Genomic DNA, 15,773 nt, shown 5'->3' on the forward strand with positions numbered 1-15,773 from the left:
GTTGGTTGTTGGACCCAAGCTGTTTTTTTTTTTCTTTTGAGAGAGCACGCATGCCTGCAAGAGTGGAGGGGTAGGAGCAGAGGGCTCCTCTTAAGCAGGCTCCAAGCCCAGCACATAGCCCAACGAGGGGCTTGATCTCATGACCCCAAGATCATGACCTGAGCGGAAATCAAGAGTGGGACTCCCAACCGAGCCACCCAGGTGCCTCCCAAGCTGTGTTCCTGACAGATGCACTAAATTAAGGATACATGCTCAGATGGCCAAAGATTTTTTATTTGCATGCTGTAAAGGATACTTTCAGAGCTCTTTTTGGAGTCATTTTTGTCTTTTAGAAGCTTCTGCATATCAGTAAAAGGATGCATTCCATGGTCTGTGAGAGGTTTGGAATCTTCTAAGGCTGCTCCTTAAGGTGGACCTATTTACATTAAAGGTTCCCCAAAGTGGTCCCCACAATTTCAAAAGTTTATTCATTTTCCAAAAAGGCACAAGAGCCTCCTCCATAGACCAGGTGGAAAACTATCCTTGCCTTTAAATGTCTAAACTGAGAGAGGCCCTGTTTTCTAACGGTTTCAAAACACAGAGAATCACATTCCACACCCCCCCCCATTCACCCTTTGAACAGAATAGAATGACTTACCAGGAAGTTTCAACAAGCGAAATGCAGGTGTGCACTATAAAGTTGGAGAGCTGAAAACACAAGGAGCAGGGCTCAGATGCCAGACTGACTTACCCTCAAGTTCCAGGATTAGTGAGAAGACGGAGTTCCGTGGGCTTCATGGGTACCAGCACCTGTTTGTTCACTGACCTTGGAGACATTCAGGGTCTTCTTTGGATCCCACTTCTGTTGCTAGGACATGGCAAAAGTTCAGAAATAACGGAAGTAAAACCAACCCATCACCAAAGTAGTGATTAGTAAAAATGTATTGTACACACACCGGGAGCACTCAAACCAAAACCTGGAATAAGGCTCAGAGGAGTATTTGTTATCAAGCAGCTTATATAATGAGAAAGCAGTTTATTCTTCACAGTTTTGGTTATATTAGAATTTTCTTAAATGGTAGGGAATTGGTCAGTGTGTTTCCTCATACCAACTTTGGGAACTGTTCAAGTTTTGCTTATGATTTTCAAAGGCATAAGCAAGAAATGACCCAGGTCAAGTTAGTCTTGCAAAATAAGATAAGTTTTGTTTGTATGACTAAATTGTTTTTGTCTGTTCAGAGAATTTTCAAGGCTGGTCTCTGTTTTTTAACACTGCCATGAATGTTCATGAGCATGTCTCAACATAAACATGTTCTCATTTATCTTCATAGGTTCATACAACTGGAATTGCTGGGTTGTATGGTAACAGTTTTTAAGAGACTACCAAACTTATCCACAGTGGCTGTACTATATTATATTCCCATCTGCACAGTATGAGGTTTCTGGTTTCTTTTCATCCTAACACTGTATATTGTCTTTTTCTTTGCTTATAGCCATTCTACTGGGTCTGAAGTGGTACCTTCTTCTGGTTAAATCCATGTATTTTTTCCTAAGGGAAATGATTGCTCTCTAGTGGTGCATTCTGCACATTACAGTTGCAATAAGGGCACTAATGAGAAGCCTAAAGCTAAAACTTGTTAACATTTACATTCACTTCATGCTGTGCCTGCATTGCTTAGCACACTGAATGCAGTTTGAGGCCCAGGTTCAAAATGTTTTTCTCATTACCACTAATAATAATCCTCAGGAGCTGGCTGTTGGCTGTGGTTTTTACTTAATCCCCGGAGGTACATTATAATCAAAACTCTATGCTTTTGTGCTTCAGATCTCCTCCACTTCAAGCACGCAGATTTTTTTGTGTATGGGTTTACACCTGTGGAGTGGCTAATGCCGATGAATAAGGGGAGGACAAGGACAGTTTTGTTGACTTGAACCTACCACATCCTCTCAAGCCAGAGCCAGAGAAGTAAATAATTCTTACTAGTGGAATGAATGTAAATTCTTTTTAATGAATTGCACACAAACGGAATGTCTGGTGGCTCCCTGGTATTTTCAGGTAACACTTTGTAAATATGCCTGTAGAGAGTTGTAAAGTTTTAGAATGGGTCTCAGCTGACCCCAGGCTCGTAGGCTCTGCTGAAAGGAGAGTACTATGCACGTAAAATAGCGAAAAATTGAGCAAAGGAAGGAACCTGGCCAGGGATTACAGGAATGTATATTTGGTAAGTAATGAAAGATGTGGCTTCAGGAAATTACGGAAGTAGAACCAAACATTTAATGGTTTAATGTGAGAACCTACAACTCTTGCTTTAATACAACAGGCTATCACTTTTTTTTTTTTTTTACAAAGTGTCCATATGTGAAATTTCCCTAACTTCCTGTGTTTCAGGTAAATGCGGTGTGCTAACAATACATTTTACTATCCTTACATGTCCATTAAATGATCATGTGTACATACATATGCATATACACATAAATGCATATGCATACACAAATGCCTGAACACAGAATAGGAGAGAATATAATGGATGGGCCTCCCCATGCCGTAGGGATGGTGATGTATCATGGGTGGAGTAAATGAAAGGAAAAAAGGCTGAGTAGCTCCACTTTGCTCCAGGGAATTTAGGACAAATAGGGCACAAGACTGCTGTCCTCTGCTTAATAGATAAACCGGCTTATGCCACACTGTCAAGCTTGAAATAACTCAGTCTGAACAGTGTAGCCACAGGGTGTTAGTTTTACAATAGCATCTATATTAGGACTGGCCGGAGGCAAGTACAATGGCAATCTGAATGGGAAAGTACCAGATCTGAAGTTACCTGTCACCTGGATGGAAAAGAGACATGCCGTCCAGAAGCTAGGCACCGTGCCCCGTGCTGTGTGTTAGCACATTCTGCAGCGGGTCATTGACACAAAGCAATCACTCAGGCTATTGAATGGATAGAAGTAAACCTCATAGGGTAAGAAATCAGTCTTCCGTGGTTCTTTTACCTTCATTTAAAATAAGCAAATGCCAGGTTAATAGGACTGTAGTCAAGTGAGGCCTGGGACTGACCTGTGACTAATTTTAGATTTGATCTCTGTAGGCCATAAGAAACCTATGGTGAAATTCATTCTGTACATCCAGTGGGCTTCAAAATGCCAATATTTCACAGCTTTCAGTTTACCCAGGATGTGTATCATTTGAACAAGTAATATGTTTTAAAGATTAACGGACCTTCAAATGCTATATGTCACTATTGTGCATGCAGTTTCACTTCAATAGGGATCAATCATTGCCTCCTACGGGGTTGGAAAAAAAGAAATGGGAATTGTAAGCAGCTCATGGATGATGTTTTCTGAGGTGCAAGCTATGGAGCAAAGTTGAGAAGAGAGTCATGCGGTGGGTTAGAGGCAATCAACAACCTAGTCCAGGTTTCTTAATTTACAAATTAGAAGAAAAAAGATAACCCCATAGAAAATGAGCTAAGCACAGGAATAGGCATTCCACAGAACCAGAAACAAACGGCCAATAAATTTGTGACAAAATGGTCAATTTCAGTTGTCAGAGAAGTGTGAATTGTATAAGGTTTTTCATATTGTATCCAAAACTGGCAAGGATGTATGCCCAACCTGATAAAGGCCTTATATAAAAAACCCATGCCCAAACTTTCCCGCAAGGTCAGAGCAAGACAAGAATGCCCACTCTCACCACTTTTATTCAGCATAGTACTGGAAGTCCTAGCCACAGCAGTCAGTAACAAAAAGAAATAAAAGCCATCCAGGTTGGTAAGGAAGAAGTAAAACTCACTACTCTATATGCAGACGACAGGGTACTAAATGTAGAAAACCGTGAAGACTCCACCAGAAAAGTACTAGAACTGATTGATAAATGAGTTCAGTGGAGCTGCAGGATACAAAATCTATGTACAATGCAATCTGTTGTGTTCTTATGCACTAACGAAGTAGTAGAAAGAGAAATTAAGAAAACAATCCCATTTATAATTGCATCAAAAAGAACAAAATACCTAGGAATATAAATTTAAGAAGTTTAAAGACCTATCTATACTCTGAAAACTGATTTAAAAAAAAAACCCTCTAAAACAAACACTGACGAAAGAAATGGAAAGACATTCCATGCTCATAGGTTGGAAGAATACTGTTAAAATGTCTGTCTATACAACTCAAACCAATCTATAGATTTAATGTAATCCCTATCAAAACATCAGCAGCATTTTTCATAGAACTAGAACAAACAATCCTAAAATTTGCATGCAACCACAAAAGATCCCAGATAGCCAAAGCAATCTGGAAAAAGAGAAAGAAAACTGGAGGTATCACAATTCTAGATTTCAAATTATATTACAAAGCGGTGGTAATAAAAACAGTATGGTACTAGCATAAAAATAGACACATAGATCAATGGAACAGAAAACCCAGAAATGAACTCACAATTATACGGTCAATTAATCAATAAAGGAGGAATGAATACACAATGGAAAAAAGACAGTCTCTTCAACAAATGGTATTGGGAAAACTGGACAGCCACATGCAAAAGAATGAAACTAGACCACTTTCTTTCACCATACAAACTCAAAAATGGATTAAAGACCTAAATGTGAGACTTGAAATCATAAAAATCTTTGAAGAGAGCACAGGCAGTAATTTCTCTGACATTGGCCATAGCAACATTTTTCTACCTATGTTTCCTGAGGCAAGGGAAATAAAAAACTATTGAGACTACATCAAAATAAAAAGCTTCTGCCCAGTAAAGGAAACAACAAAAGTAAAAGGCAACCTACTGAATGGGAAAAGATATTTGCAAATGATAAAGGGTTAGGATCCAAAATATATAAAGAACTTTATAAAACTCAACACCAAAAAAAAATCCAATTAAAAATGGGCAGAAAATACGAACAGACATTTCTCCAAAGAAGACAGACACATAAGATACTCAACACCACTCATCATCAGGGAAATACAAATCAAAACCACCATAAGGGGGGACGCCTGGGTGGCTCAGTTAAGCGTCTGCCTTCAGCTCAGGTCATGATCCCAGGGTCCTGGGATTGAGCAGGGAGCCTGCTTCTCCCTCTGCCTGCCACTCCCCCTGCTTGTGCACTTGCACACATGCTCTCTCTGGCAAATAAAATCTTAAAAGGGGGGGGGGGCACCTTGGTGGCTCAGATGGTTGGGCGTCTGCCTTTGGCTTGGGTCGTGATCCTGGGATCAAGCCCCGCATGGGGCTCCCAGAGGGAGCCTGCTTCTCCCTCTCCCTCTCTGCCTGCTGTTCCCCCTGCTTGTGCTCTGTCTCTCCCTCTCTCTAATAAATAAATGAAATCTTAAAAAAAAAAAAAAAAAAACCACCATAAGGTATTACCTCACACCTCTCAGAATGGCTAAAATAAAAAACACAAGAAATAACAAGTGTTGGTGAGGATGTGGAGAGAAAGGAATCCTCTTGCACTGTTGGTAGGAATGCAAACTGGTGTAGCCACTGTGGAAAACAATATGGAGGTTTCTCAAAAATATAAAAATAGGACTATCCTATGGTCCAGCTATCACTCTACTGGGTATTTTACCCCCAAAATACAAAAACACTAATTAATTCAAAGGGTTACATGCACTCCTGTGTTTATTGCAGCGTTATTTACCATAGCCAAACTATGGAAGCAGCCCAAGTATCCATTGATAGATGAATGGATAAAGAACATGTGTTATATACAACAGAATATTATTTCACCATAGAAAAGAATGAAATCTTGCTACTTGCAACATGGATAGAGCTAGAGAGTATTAATGCTAAACGAAATGTCAGAGAAAGGCAAATGCCATATGATCTTACTCATCTGGAATTTAAGAAACAAATGAAAAAAAAAAAAAAAAAAGACAAACCAAGAAACAGACTCTTAACTATAGAGAACAAACTAATGGTTAACCAGAGGGGAGGTGGGAGGGAGAGAATTAAAGACTACACTTATCATGATGATTGATTAATTAATTAAAGGGGGGGAAGAATACATACCCATCCACAGTTGATATGAGAGCTTTTTGGGAGAAGTGGTTTGGTTAACATCCAAAATTGTAAATTTGACTTACCTTTTGATCCAGACATCCCCCTTACAAAAATTTATCCTATAAAAATACTTAAAAGAATGCAAAATGATGTGTATATCAAGATCCCTTAAAAAAAAAACCAAAAAAACCCCAAAACCAAACCAAACAAAAAACAACCATCAGTACAGCACTGTACCAGAATAATGGTGGGGGGTGTCCAGGGAAGGTGTGTATGCATAATGTGAGAACGTTTACATAAAGGGTGATATATTCTTACTGCACAATATTTTGTACCATAAAAAGACTGAATAAAGTGAAAAGAATCAGAATTTGGTATATTCCACATTTATGTTTAAACACAGGGTATAAGTGCACAATAAAAGTTCTGGAATGAGATGCACCGAACTTTACGGCTGTTAACTCTGGAGGGAAAGGGATGAAGTATGTTTGCCCTTCCTATTTTTGCTCTGTATGCTTTTATGTCATTTTTTTTTAAATAGCCTATTTGTAAATCAGTTGAAAACAGGATTTAAAAAAAAATGATTTACATGTATATGTAGGCTTGGGAAGCTCAGCAAAGCCACTATAGCATATCACTTACTCCCTCCTTAAGATGCTTGCCAAGTCCTCAGCTGCAATCCTGGGTGCCCAGTCTTCCCTGCAGGAAGAGTTTCTTCAAAAACTGCAGGACAGAGGTGGAAAAGCAGTGAGTCGAATAAACTGAAGACATCCTTCTAAAGCCCATGCAGTTGAGTACAACTCATTTTTCACGTCCAAGAGTGCACGTACCTGTAGAAAAATATGTGTGTGTGCCTGTGTGTGTGTACACGTGTGTGTACTGTTGCTTAGATGATAATGTACAGAAATATTTAGCAGTAGAGAGCTACAAACCCGTAATTGTTTCTGCCGCCTACCCATGAAGTAAGGTAAATGAGAAGTTAGGACTGGGCCCCAGTAATAGAGAAGGGTGATTTATAGCACTTATCCAGGGCAGGCATATGGTCTTTTGAAGCTAAAATAGAATTGTCTGTTTAGGAAGTACTCCAGGTCCGCCCTCCAGTCTGTTCGAAGGGCACAGGTCTTTATTATCAGAGCCTTGATGTCTCACTGCAGTCTTGCTTTCAGCGGAGTGTGGTCTACGGGGAAACCACAAACACTGACAGAGTCCTGTTCTAAGACAAAACAGACCAGACGGGTACATTTATCTAAGCACAGCCAAAGTAACAGCAGATAAACCTCTCATTATATTACAGTAAAGACGCGTTGGGCTTCAAAGTAGTTTAAGAACGGATTGGAAGATTCTCATCACCTAGATGTCCTAAGTGAAAGTAGCCTGGGTTGTGACAATTTACATTTCCAACAACGCTGGCAAACAGTGAACAAATATCTATTTAAATAATTCAGGCCCTAAGAGTGCCAAAATACTTACTAATACAGACTGAGAAGGACACAAAGGGCAAGGACTGCTTACCCCAGAGCTGCCGCCGCCGGTGCTCCATGGCGATAGTGTGGCCTCGTGGCGCCTGGGGAGTGGCCCGCACGCGCCTCAAGACACCAAAAGCAGCAACTGCAAAGACATTGGTAGAAGTTGGCCTACTTAAAACAAACTTTATTTAAAAGTGCCATAATAGGGATGTCTGGGTGGTTCAGTCGTTACGCGTCTGCCTTCGGCTCAGGGCATGATCCAAGAGTCCTGGGATCGAGACCCACATCGGGCTCCTCCGCTAGGAGCCTGCTTCTTCTTCTCCCACTCCCCCTGCTTGTGTTCCTCCCTCGCTGGCTGTCTCTCTGTCACATAAATAAAGTCTTAAAAAAAAAAAAAGTGCCAAAGTAAAAACTGAAATGCAAAAGGTAACTTGGAGAGAAAGTTCTTTTTTTTTTTTCCAAAGATTTTATTTGACAGGCAGCGAGAGAGGGAACACAAGCAGGGGGAGTGGGAGAGGGAGAAGCAGGCTTCCCGCTGAGCAGGGAGCCCGATGCGGGGCTCAATTCCAGAACGCTGGGATCATACCCTGAGCCGAAAGGCAGACGGTTAACGACTGAGCCACCCAGGCGCCCCTGGAGAGAAACCTTTCTAACATAATAAGAGGTTAATATCCTGAATACAGAAATCAAAAAGGAAAAAGATGAACAGCCTGAAGGGACTCATGTATTCTCTCTTGCTGCTCAGCCTCATCTCTTCCTTAAGAGAACCCTTCCTAATGGTGAACTCATTACATGATTTAGATGAAAACCTTCCCCCCATCCACTGAGTTGGGCACTTGAACTGGGTCTTAGGGTATTAGCCACATAACCCACACTCTGCGAATGGCAACTTGGTATGTGATGGGAAAAAGTAGTGCCACAGGGATAAAATGTAAATGAAAACATCAGAAGACACCGTTTCCCACCTAAAGAATTAGGTGGGGTCTTTTCCCCTTGCATTCTCCAAGCATGATACCCAGGACTGGTAAAGGAATGGATTATGAACGCATGCTAAAATCAGGAAGAGTCAGAAGTTGTTGGGCCAGGGAAAAGCCCATATTCACAACAGCGTTTCAATGGTTGTATCTTAACCAAACATTGAAAGTTAGCATCGCTAACAATTTTAGGTGCCTCCTGATAGGACACAATGTGAAGTATACCACATCCCCTGTGGGGTCCTGCCAAATATAATCCAGCCTCTAAGACCTAACCCACTTTGTAGGAAATATAGGAGTTGGAGGAATGAATTAAAGGACACTTTGGGAAACACACAAATCCAAGATGTAGGACATCGTATTTTTTAAAAGATTTTTTTATATAATGACTAAATGCATGAAACTTGACTGAATCCTGGTTTGAAATAAGCTCTAAGAACTTTCAGGGACAATTACAGAAATTTTAACATGAAGTGAATATTAGATGTTTGCTGAAAATTTTTCTTAGATGCTAACATGAAACTGGTGTTGGAAAATGTCCTGGGAAACGTGTGAACTTTTTTGGGCTGAAACCCAATTCAGCATAAATATATACATGCAGACATTTACGTAAGGACAATATGGTAAAATATTAATTGCTGTATCTGTCCAAATAGTTTGATTTAGGGATGGTTACAGAAGCATTCTTCACAATATCCCCTAATTAGAAATAATCTCAATGTCTAACAAGGAGGTTGGTTAAATAAACTGGTACAACCATACAAAGGACAACTACTACTTAAAATTTGTAATAGACAAGATAGGACATGGGACAGTTTTTGTAAAAAAAAAAAAAAAAAAAAAAAAAAAAAAAGATGAAAACCAGAGATTTTATGACCCATCTTTCAAGACCTACTTGAGATTTCTGTCCTATAGCTTCTCTTAATGAGGACTAAAACACTCCCTTTTCCCACACTTGCCTTGCGTGCTTACCAGTTCTTGTTGCTTGTCGACTCTACCACAAGCTTGCTGAGTGAGCCTGGGTGTCTGTTCAGTAGGACCGCTGTAAGTAGAGGTCAACCTAACCTACAGAACAAAAAATGAGAAAGGAAGAGGAGGGTAGTGAGATCTTTATCAGTGTTTGGTCGGAGGCTAGAGGGTAGCTGTGGGGATATTATGGTGCAGTGAGGGGGAGCGGTACATAAAGGAGCCACCGGTGAGTTTATGAGTGTTCATGCCAGGCTCTACACTAAGCACTCTCCAGAACCATCTAGCCCAGTCCTCACCATCTTACTACTATATAGATACTAAATCAATGAAGTTTATAAATGAGAAAACCCCAGAGAGGGTAAGTAACTTGCCTAAGGCCACATTACAAACTCAAGAGCCAGGATTCAAATTCAGCAAGTCAGATTTCAGTACCTAGGTTTTTCCTGATTCACTAAAATCACTGAGGTAGAACATGAGTTCTTTCAGAGTAGCCAAGGGAGGAGAGACCAGACGGCCTCTCAAAACCATTCAATACCAACATTCTACATACTGTGCACCCAACAAACATTGAAAATAGGCAGATGATGGTCACCGTTGCACCTGGCACTTAATGTCAGAAAGAGAAGATGCCACACTGGTGAGAAGCTAATTTGGGTGTGACTATAGTTCTTAAAAATAAACCAAAGAGAAGGATGAGCTTCCCTCTGCCCACACTTCTTTTCCAAGAAATACATATTGTGAATGAGAGCACGCTATCCCACCACGTCAGACTCTTCTTGGCTGTAAGTGGTAATTATGTAGCAATTTTAGGAACTACTCAGGCAAAACAAAAGCATGGATTCAACCCCAATGATTTCTCTAAATTTTTATTAATTTTTTTTTTTTACAGCTCGATCCTCTTGTGAAAAGGAAAGAATTTGAAGATTAACAAGTCAATTACATGTTTTTTTAAACAGCAATTACTCCTCATTACAGAGAACAACAAACAAAAGATCTGTGGCACGTTATCTTTGGAAAGATCTTTTGCGAATTTTTCTTCTAAAAAAAAAACTATAATTTTCACAGATCACATATGTCTCTTTCAAAGGACTATACAAGGCAGCTAAATTTTATTCACAAAAGCCCCAAGTTGCAGTTCCATTGCTGAAGTAGATAAAATACATGGAGTCCCCCCTGTGTTGCACATCTTCCCATTGAGAGCGTCACTGCGTCCCTAGCCTACGTACAAACTCACTGTGTGGACTAGACAGCTGGCACAGTACTCCGCAAGAACTAAAGACAAATTCATATTTTAGATAGACCAGTGATTACTTATCAGCTGGACAATTCATTCCTGTTTTAAACAATTTTAATACCAAGATTTGAATTCCTCTAAAGTTGTAAGAAAGCAACAAATATATAATATAATATAATATATAATGGTAATAAATAAAAAAAAAGGCAACCCTGCTCAGGTATCATCCGAAACATGATCACATTCAGAAAAAAACAAGAAAGATTTGGGACACATGCGTATACACACACACACACACACACACCAACATGAACAGTGTGTACTTGATATCTGAGGGGGCGTGCAGTAATTTTAACAATATATGCTGATGGCCTGAACAAAAGGCGAAGTTAATACTGCCTGTGTGAAGCATCACTTAAACATCTACTTTGAAGCAAAGCACATTATCCTCCTCATAGGTCGGCCACCTCTGGTCTCACCAGTGCAGCCTGGCCAGCCTTGCTGCCAGTGGTCTTATTCCCTCGTCCTTCCAGGCTGATAAATCTTATCTAGGCTCACGCGGAGCTGTATGTTTCCTTCCTGCCCTCGTGGGTAGAGAAATACAGGCACTTTTCTACCCATCACAGTACCTGTCGAGATCTGTTGCACAGTGGAACATAGTGTGATTTCCCTAGGACAACAGGAAATCCACAGCCCCCTTACGTAGACAGGTGGTGCTTGTCAACTCATCGTAAGAACTGAAGAACATGGCCAGTGGTCAGCATTCTTACTCACTGAGAAACCAACACAACTGCATTGCAGATTGGAGGTTTATATGGTAGAAAGACCACTTGCAATGTTTCAAGGAAAATCCCCAATCCCATGTTATTCTGCCACTCCACCTCCAGCAACGAAATGACAAAAGATAAAAAGGCACAGGAAAAACCTTACATTAATTCTCAACAGGACCAAAAACAATCAAAAGAGACAACCCACTACAGAAAGGGAACAAAGTACCGCCATAATCCTGACACGCCTCCACGGCCACATACACAACTCACCTCCCAGTGAGCAAAACTCTGCCTTTGTGTTTCTAAAAGAAGCCCAGATATTCTTGCAAAATGTAAATACTGGTAGTTGATGGCAAAGACTGTAGTAGACGACGTGGCAAAGTTTTTCAAAGATTTGTGTAGTGTCTGGGAAAATAAATCCTTAAGAAAAAAGTAGAATCTGTGGAGGGAGGTAGGGAATCGAGCCTAATTTGATTCATTTACCTTAAGATGAATAAATATGCCTCAAACCTCATGAAGCAGAACAAAAGGTAGAAGACCCACACTAACACGTCTTGAAGCCACAACAAAAGAAATACAGCACTATCCCCAAATTAGTATTATTTCAAAGTTAGGTTTGGTCAACAGAGGCACAGTGAATACATCTAATTCAACCAGCCTCGTACTGTGTGTGTGAGAGCGTGTTCGTACGCGTGCAACACACACACGTCTCCTTTCTGTATCAGATACAAAAGCTGCTCGTTTGGGAGGACATAATGGTTCATCTTTTTGCTTCTAAAAATTACTGGGCAGGAATTCTAACAAAATAGTAAGCTCCTGATTCTACTAACATGAATATTTTAGGTACCAATTAAGGCAATTTTTCAGCCAGAAAGGGGTCGACTGGTGTTTTCTCAAAAGCCTGAGATCTGGAATTAAAGGATATAAATGTGTTCTAATTTGTCTAGGGGAAAAAGCTAAATGTCCTGGTCAAAACAGATCTATAAAATAAAGGTCCTTTTTATTTAAAAAAAAAAAATCAGATTCATTCAGTATCATTCAGCACTGAGTGTATCCTAGAAGTCATTCAACTGCAGTTCTTGTCCTGATAATATGCCTGCTGGACCCTCGCTTCCTCACCACAACTGGCATGTGGTGAATGTTTTCACATTCTTAACCCAGTGTCATTTGGTAAATTTCAGTGAAGTGTTTTTCAGTCTTTAGCAGGGCCCCTAGTCTGGCTAAAATCTCAAGTTCAGTGATTCACATTTTAATTATCTCCAGAAAGGACAGAAACATTCAACATTTTAAAAAGTAAAACAGTGTTCTTCCATTTCCTAGTAGACAGACACAGACACACACACACACACACACACAACACACACGAAACTGTAGTGCCAAAGGCAAGATTTTACACTCAATTTTCACTCCTTAAGATGTTTTGTATTTGTCTCATTTTATAATCTAGTCCTTTCAATTATCTACCTCAGTACAAATTCTGCCTTTGGGGATTTAAGCATGCAGTGAAAAAGTGCAGTGATTTTAAAAATTCTTTAGATTTCTATATACAACTGTAACAGGAAAAAGACCTTATGAACATTAAGGATTCATCAGCCACAGTTTTTCACATACTCTATTTAAAAAGTAGCCACTGGGAATCCTCTTTTAGGTACAATGCAGTAAGAATCGGAAATATTCCATGTTCAAAATACTACAAATTGATCTCTGCAAATTGATTCGTTTTTCAAGGGACAAATAAATTTTTAATATAAAGGTCAGGGAGAAAAACACTACACACGAAGAATAAGGCCACTGAAAAAGCAATCAGGTTTTTTGTTTTTTTGTTTCAGAAGTGGCTGAGAAATCGACTCAGAAATGTCTTCAGTCACAGAAGCACAGTCGCTCACCGACGGCGCGCGCGCACACACACACACACTCCAACACAATCTGCATAGATCAGAACCTGTCCGAAAAAGACATACCCTCCCAAATTGACAGGTGACTTGTATTGGGGATCGGTGGGGTAAAGGGGGCAGAGAAGGCCAAGTGAATAAGGGGGAAAAGGACATTAAATAACCACATAAACCTGGTTCTGGTGTTTTGTTTCACACGTGTAAGAGACGGACACGATGCCACAATCCACCAGACAATTGCTGCTCGGCTAACAAAAGGTTTTGCTAAATGGCCTTGCTCTAGAACATCAGCGAATGAAATCGGTCCATCAGGATCACACATGCCGTTCTCATGCTCACATTCTGCTGCTGTATCTCTCTGGCGTTCACCTAAACCTGAGGTAACAAACCTCGAACTAGCTACTGGTAACAAAGAACAGGCTGGATAAGACACTGAAGACCGGCTTCACGCGGACAATTCATACGTGAAAAATCCTCCCCACTCCCATCCTCTACACATCCCTTTATGTACTGACCCAATCGCCAAGTTCTTACGGTCCTCACAGGGACTTTCGACCTCTTCATTGTAAAGATGGCACTCCCTTCTTAGTATGAAAATGACAAACATTCTGGGCAGGAAACAAAATGCAGAGGGGCAGAAAGGGATGAAGGGAGAGAAAAAAGAACCAACGGTGGTGGTAACACTCACTCCTCAATTTTAATACATGTGCAAATTCTACTTCTAACAGGGATTTCAAGAATTGGCTTTTAAAAACACTGCACTCAAAATAATGCTTCCAATAACCTTCAAAGGTTCAATAAAAAAAATCTGTGCTTATGGTTATGTGGGAATTTTGATTGTGTTCTTTCATTTTAGGTCATTCCCTATGAACTTGGTTTAATGTCTATAATATGGCGATAACTACATATGGGAAGGCCACAGTTTCTCTTCAGTCCAATCAAATCTAGTTGATTGAGAACACTTTGGAGTGAAGGCATGTGGTGACAATTTTTTTTTTTTTAGTCTAATTAACCACCTAATTCTCCACATCCTCTCAGGGAGTTAATTTACCCTAAACACTCAAGGGCTCAGAAAGTCTACTTTTGTTATAAATATAAAATAATCTGTAGCAGAAAAATATAGCCTCTCTAAGAAGTAGATTTCATTTTTCTTTGTTTGCTGACAAAATTCTGAGTTGGTTAAACATGAGTTACCACATAACTGTAGACCACAGATCAGCACCTCAAATTCCAGCTCTACTTAAACAAAAATTAAAAAGCACTTTAGCCATCTGGTCGGGTATAAATGTTGGTTCCCTTCTTCCCCAAGGTAGAAAATTCAGAACATAGTCAGTGGTGACTGCCTTTTGCTGAAGCAGGGGTGGGGATGGCAGCACCACGACCTCCATCACGCACACGATCTCAAGATGGCTTCCCCGTGGGCGGCAGCTCCTCCCTCCACTGCTCGGACTTAGGCTGACTCCCAGCAGTGACGGTGATCGCGCGGTACTCCAGGGAAGGGGGGCATGGGGGGAGTTGCCTTCGATTTTATAAATTGTGACAATACTTGGTATTATCAAAGCCACTGTTCATGGGCAGAAAGTGGGGTACAGTGGAGTCCTTCACAACTTACGCTTTATAGATGACCGTTAGAATTTACTAAACAAATATTTCCCCCTAAACTTAAAAGAAAAAAAAAATCATCCACAAAACCATACACCAAAATTCATTGTTTAAAAAATTTCCTGGGAATAGACCAGGGTGGCTACTGAGATGCCATGAACTTGCTCTCAGAGCTGAAACTGCTTCTCCTCATTTCATCTGCCATTTGCATCCTGCTGGTTAAAAAAAGTACGGAAATGTTTCTAGACCACTCATACGCCCACCGAGTCTACACTGCACTTCTGTCCTTTAGTTAGGAAAGGCAAGATCATCTCTGAGGCCAGCCTCCTCCCTTCCGCTTCTGCATAACCACCACGTCCGACCAATGGTCACAGAAGTTCTTGAAAGTTTAAGTGGACAAATGTCCGGGCCATCTCATGGTGCTTCTCTTCTCGAGTCTGGTGTCTTGATGAGACAAATGTCTGAACTGTTTTTGAGGCTTTCAATGTGCAAAAAAGTTCCCAAGCCATCAAATCGACTCGGGCCTCCGTTAAGGTGTTTTGGCTGCTTGTTTTAGCCGCTGAAAACCCTGTCTCGTATAGTGCACCAGATCCGTCAAGCTGCTGTTGAGGGCCAAGGCACACACACTTGTGCTGAGCTGAGCGAAAAATTCTGCAAACAAAGCAAAACCAAAACCAAGTGAACACATTTGCACACACAAAAACAAAAACGGAACCATAAAAAGTCAAAGTTTCAGCAACTGTATCTCCACAATATTCTGCACTTCATCACAGCAAAACATCGCAATCAGCGGTAATGGCTCGCCGGTTCTCCACGTCCCTCCACCAGGCTGGAAGGCTGAGCCCCGGGCTGGTTCTCGAGCCGAATCCGTAATGCCTGGCACAGTGACTTG

General features: G+C 40.7%; 1 protein-coding gene across 4 annotated transcripts in view; it reads right to left on the reverse strand.

Moving 5' to 3' along the window:
• Positions 1 to 252: 252 nt before the first annotated feature.
• Positions 253 to 15,773, reverse strand: part of AFF1 (AF4/FMR2 family member 1) — a 203,937-nt gene continuing 188,416 nt past the window's right edge. For 3 of the 4 annotated variants that reach the window (XR_005833430.1, XR_005833429.1, XR_005833427.1), the window contains 4 exons: positions 9,387 to 15,532; positions 7,487 to 7,582; positions 6,617 to 6,697; positions 253 to 847 (listed from right to left, as the gene is read on the reverse strand). Coding sequence is in view for 1 of the 4 variants with exons in the window: in XM_040625065.1 (XP_040480999.1) it covers positions 15,411 to 15,532 (122 nt within the window). In the remaining 3 variants the exon portion in view is untranslated. Of the gene's footprint in view, positions 848 to 6,616; positions 6,698 to 7,486; positions 7,583 to 9,318; positions 15,533 to 15,773 lie in introns of those variants that run through there. The other variant, XM_040625065.1, reaches the window with a different exon arrangement.

This window comes from Ursus maritimus, unplaced genomic scaffold (assembly GCF_017311325.1).
Source record: "Ursus maritimus isolate PB19 unplaced genomic scaffold, ASM1731132v1 scaffold_8, whole genome shotgun sequence".
In the NCBI taxonomy this organism is placed as follows: Eukaryota; Metazoa; Chordata; class Mammalia; order Carnivora; family Ursidae; genus Ursus; species Ursus maritimus.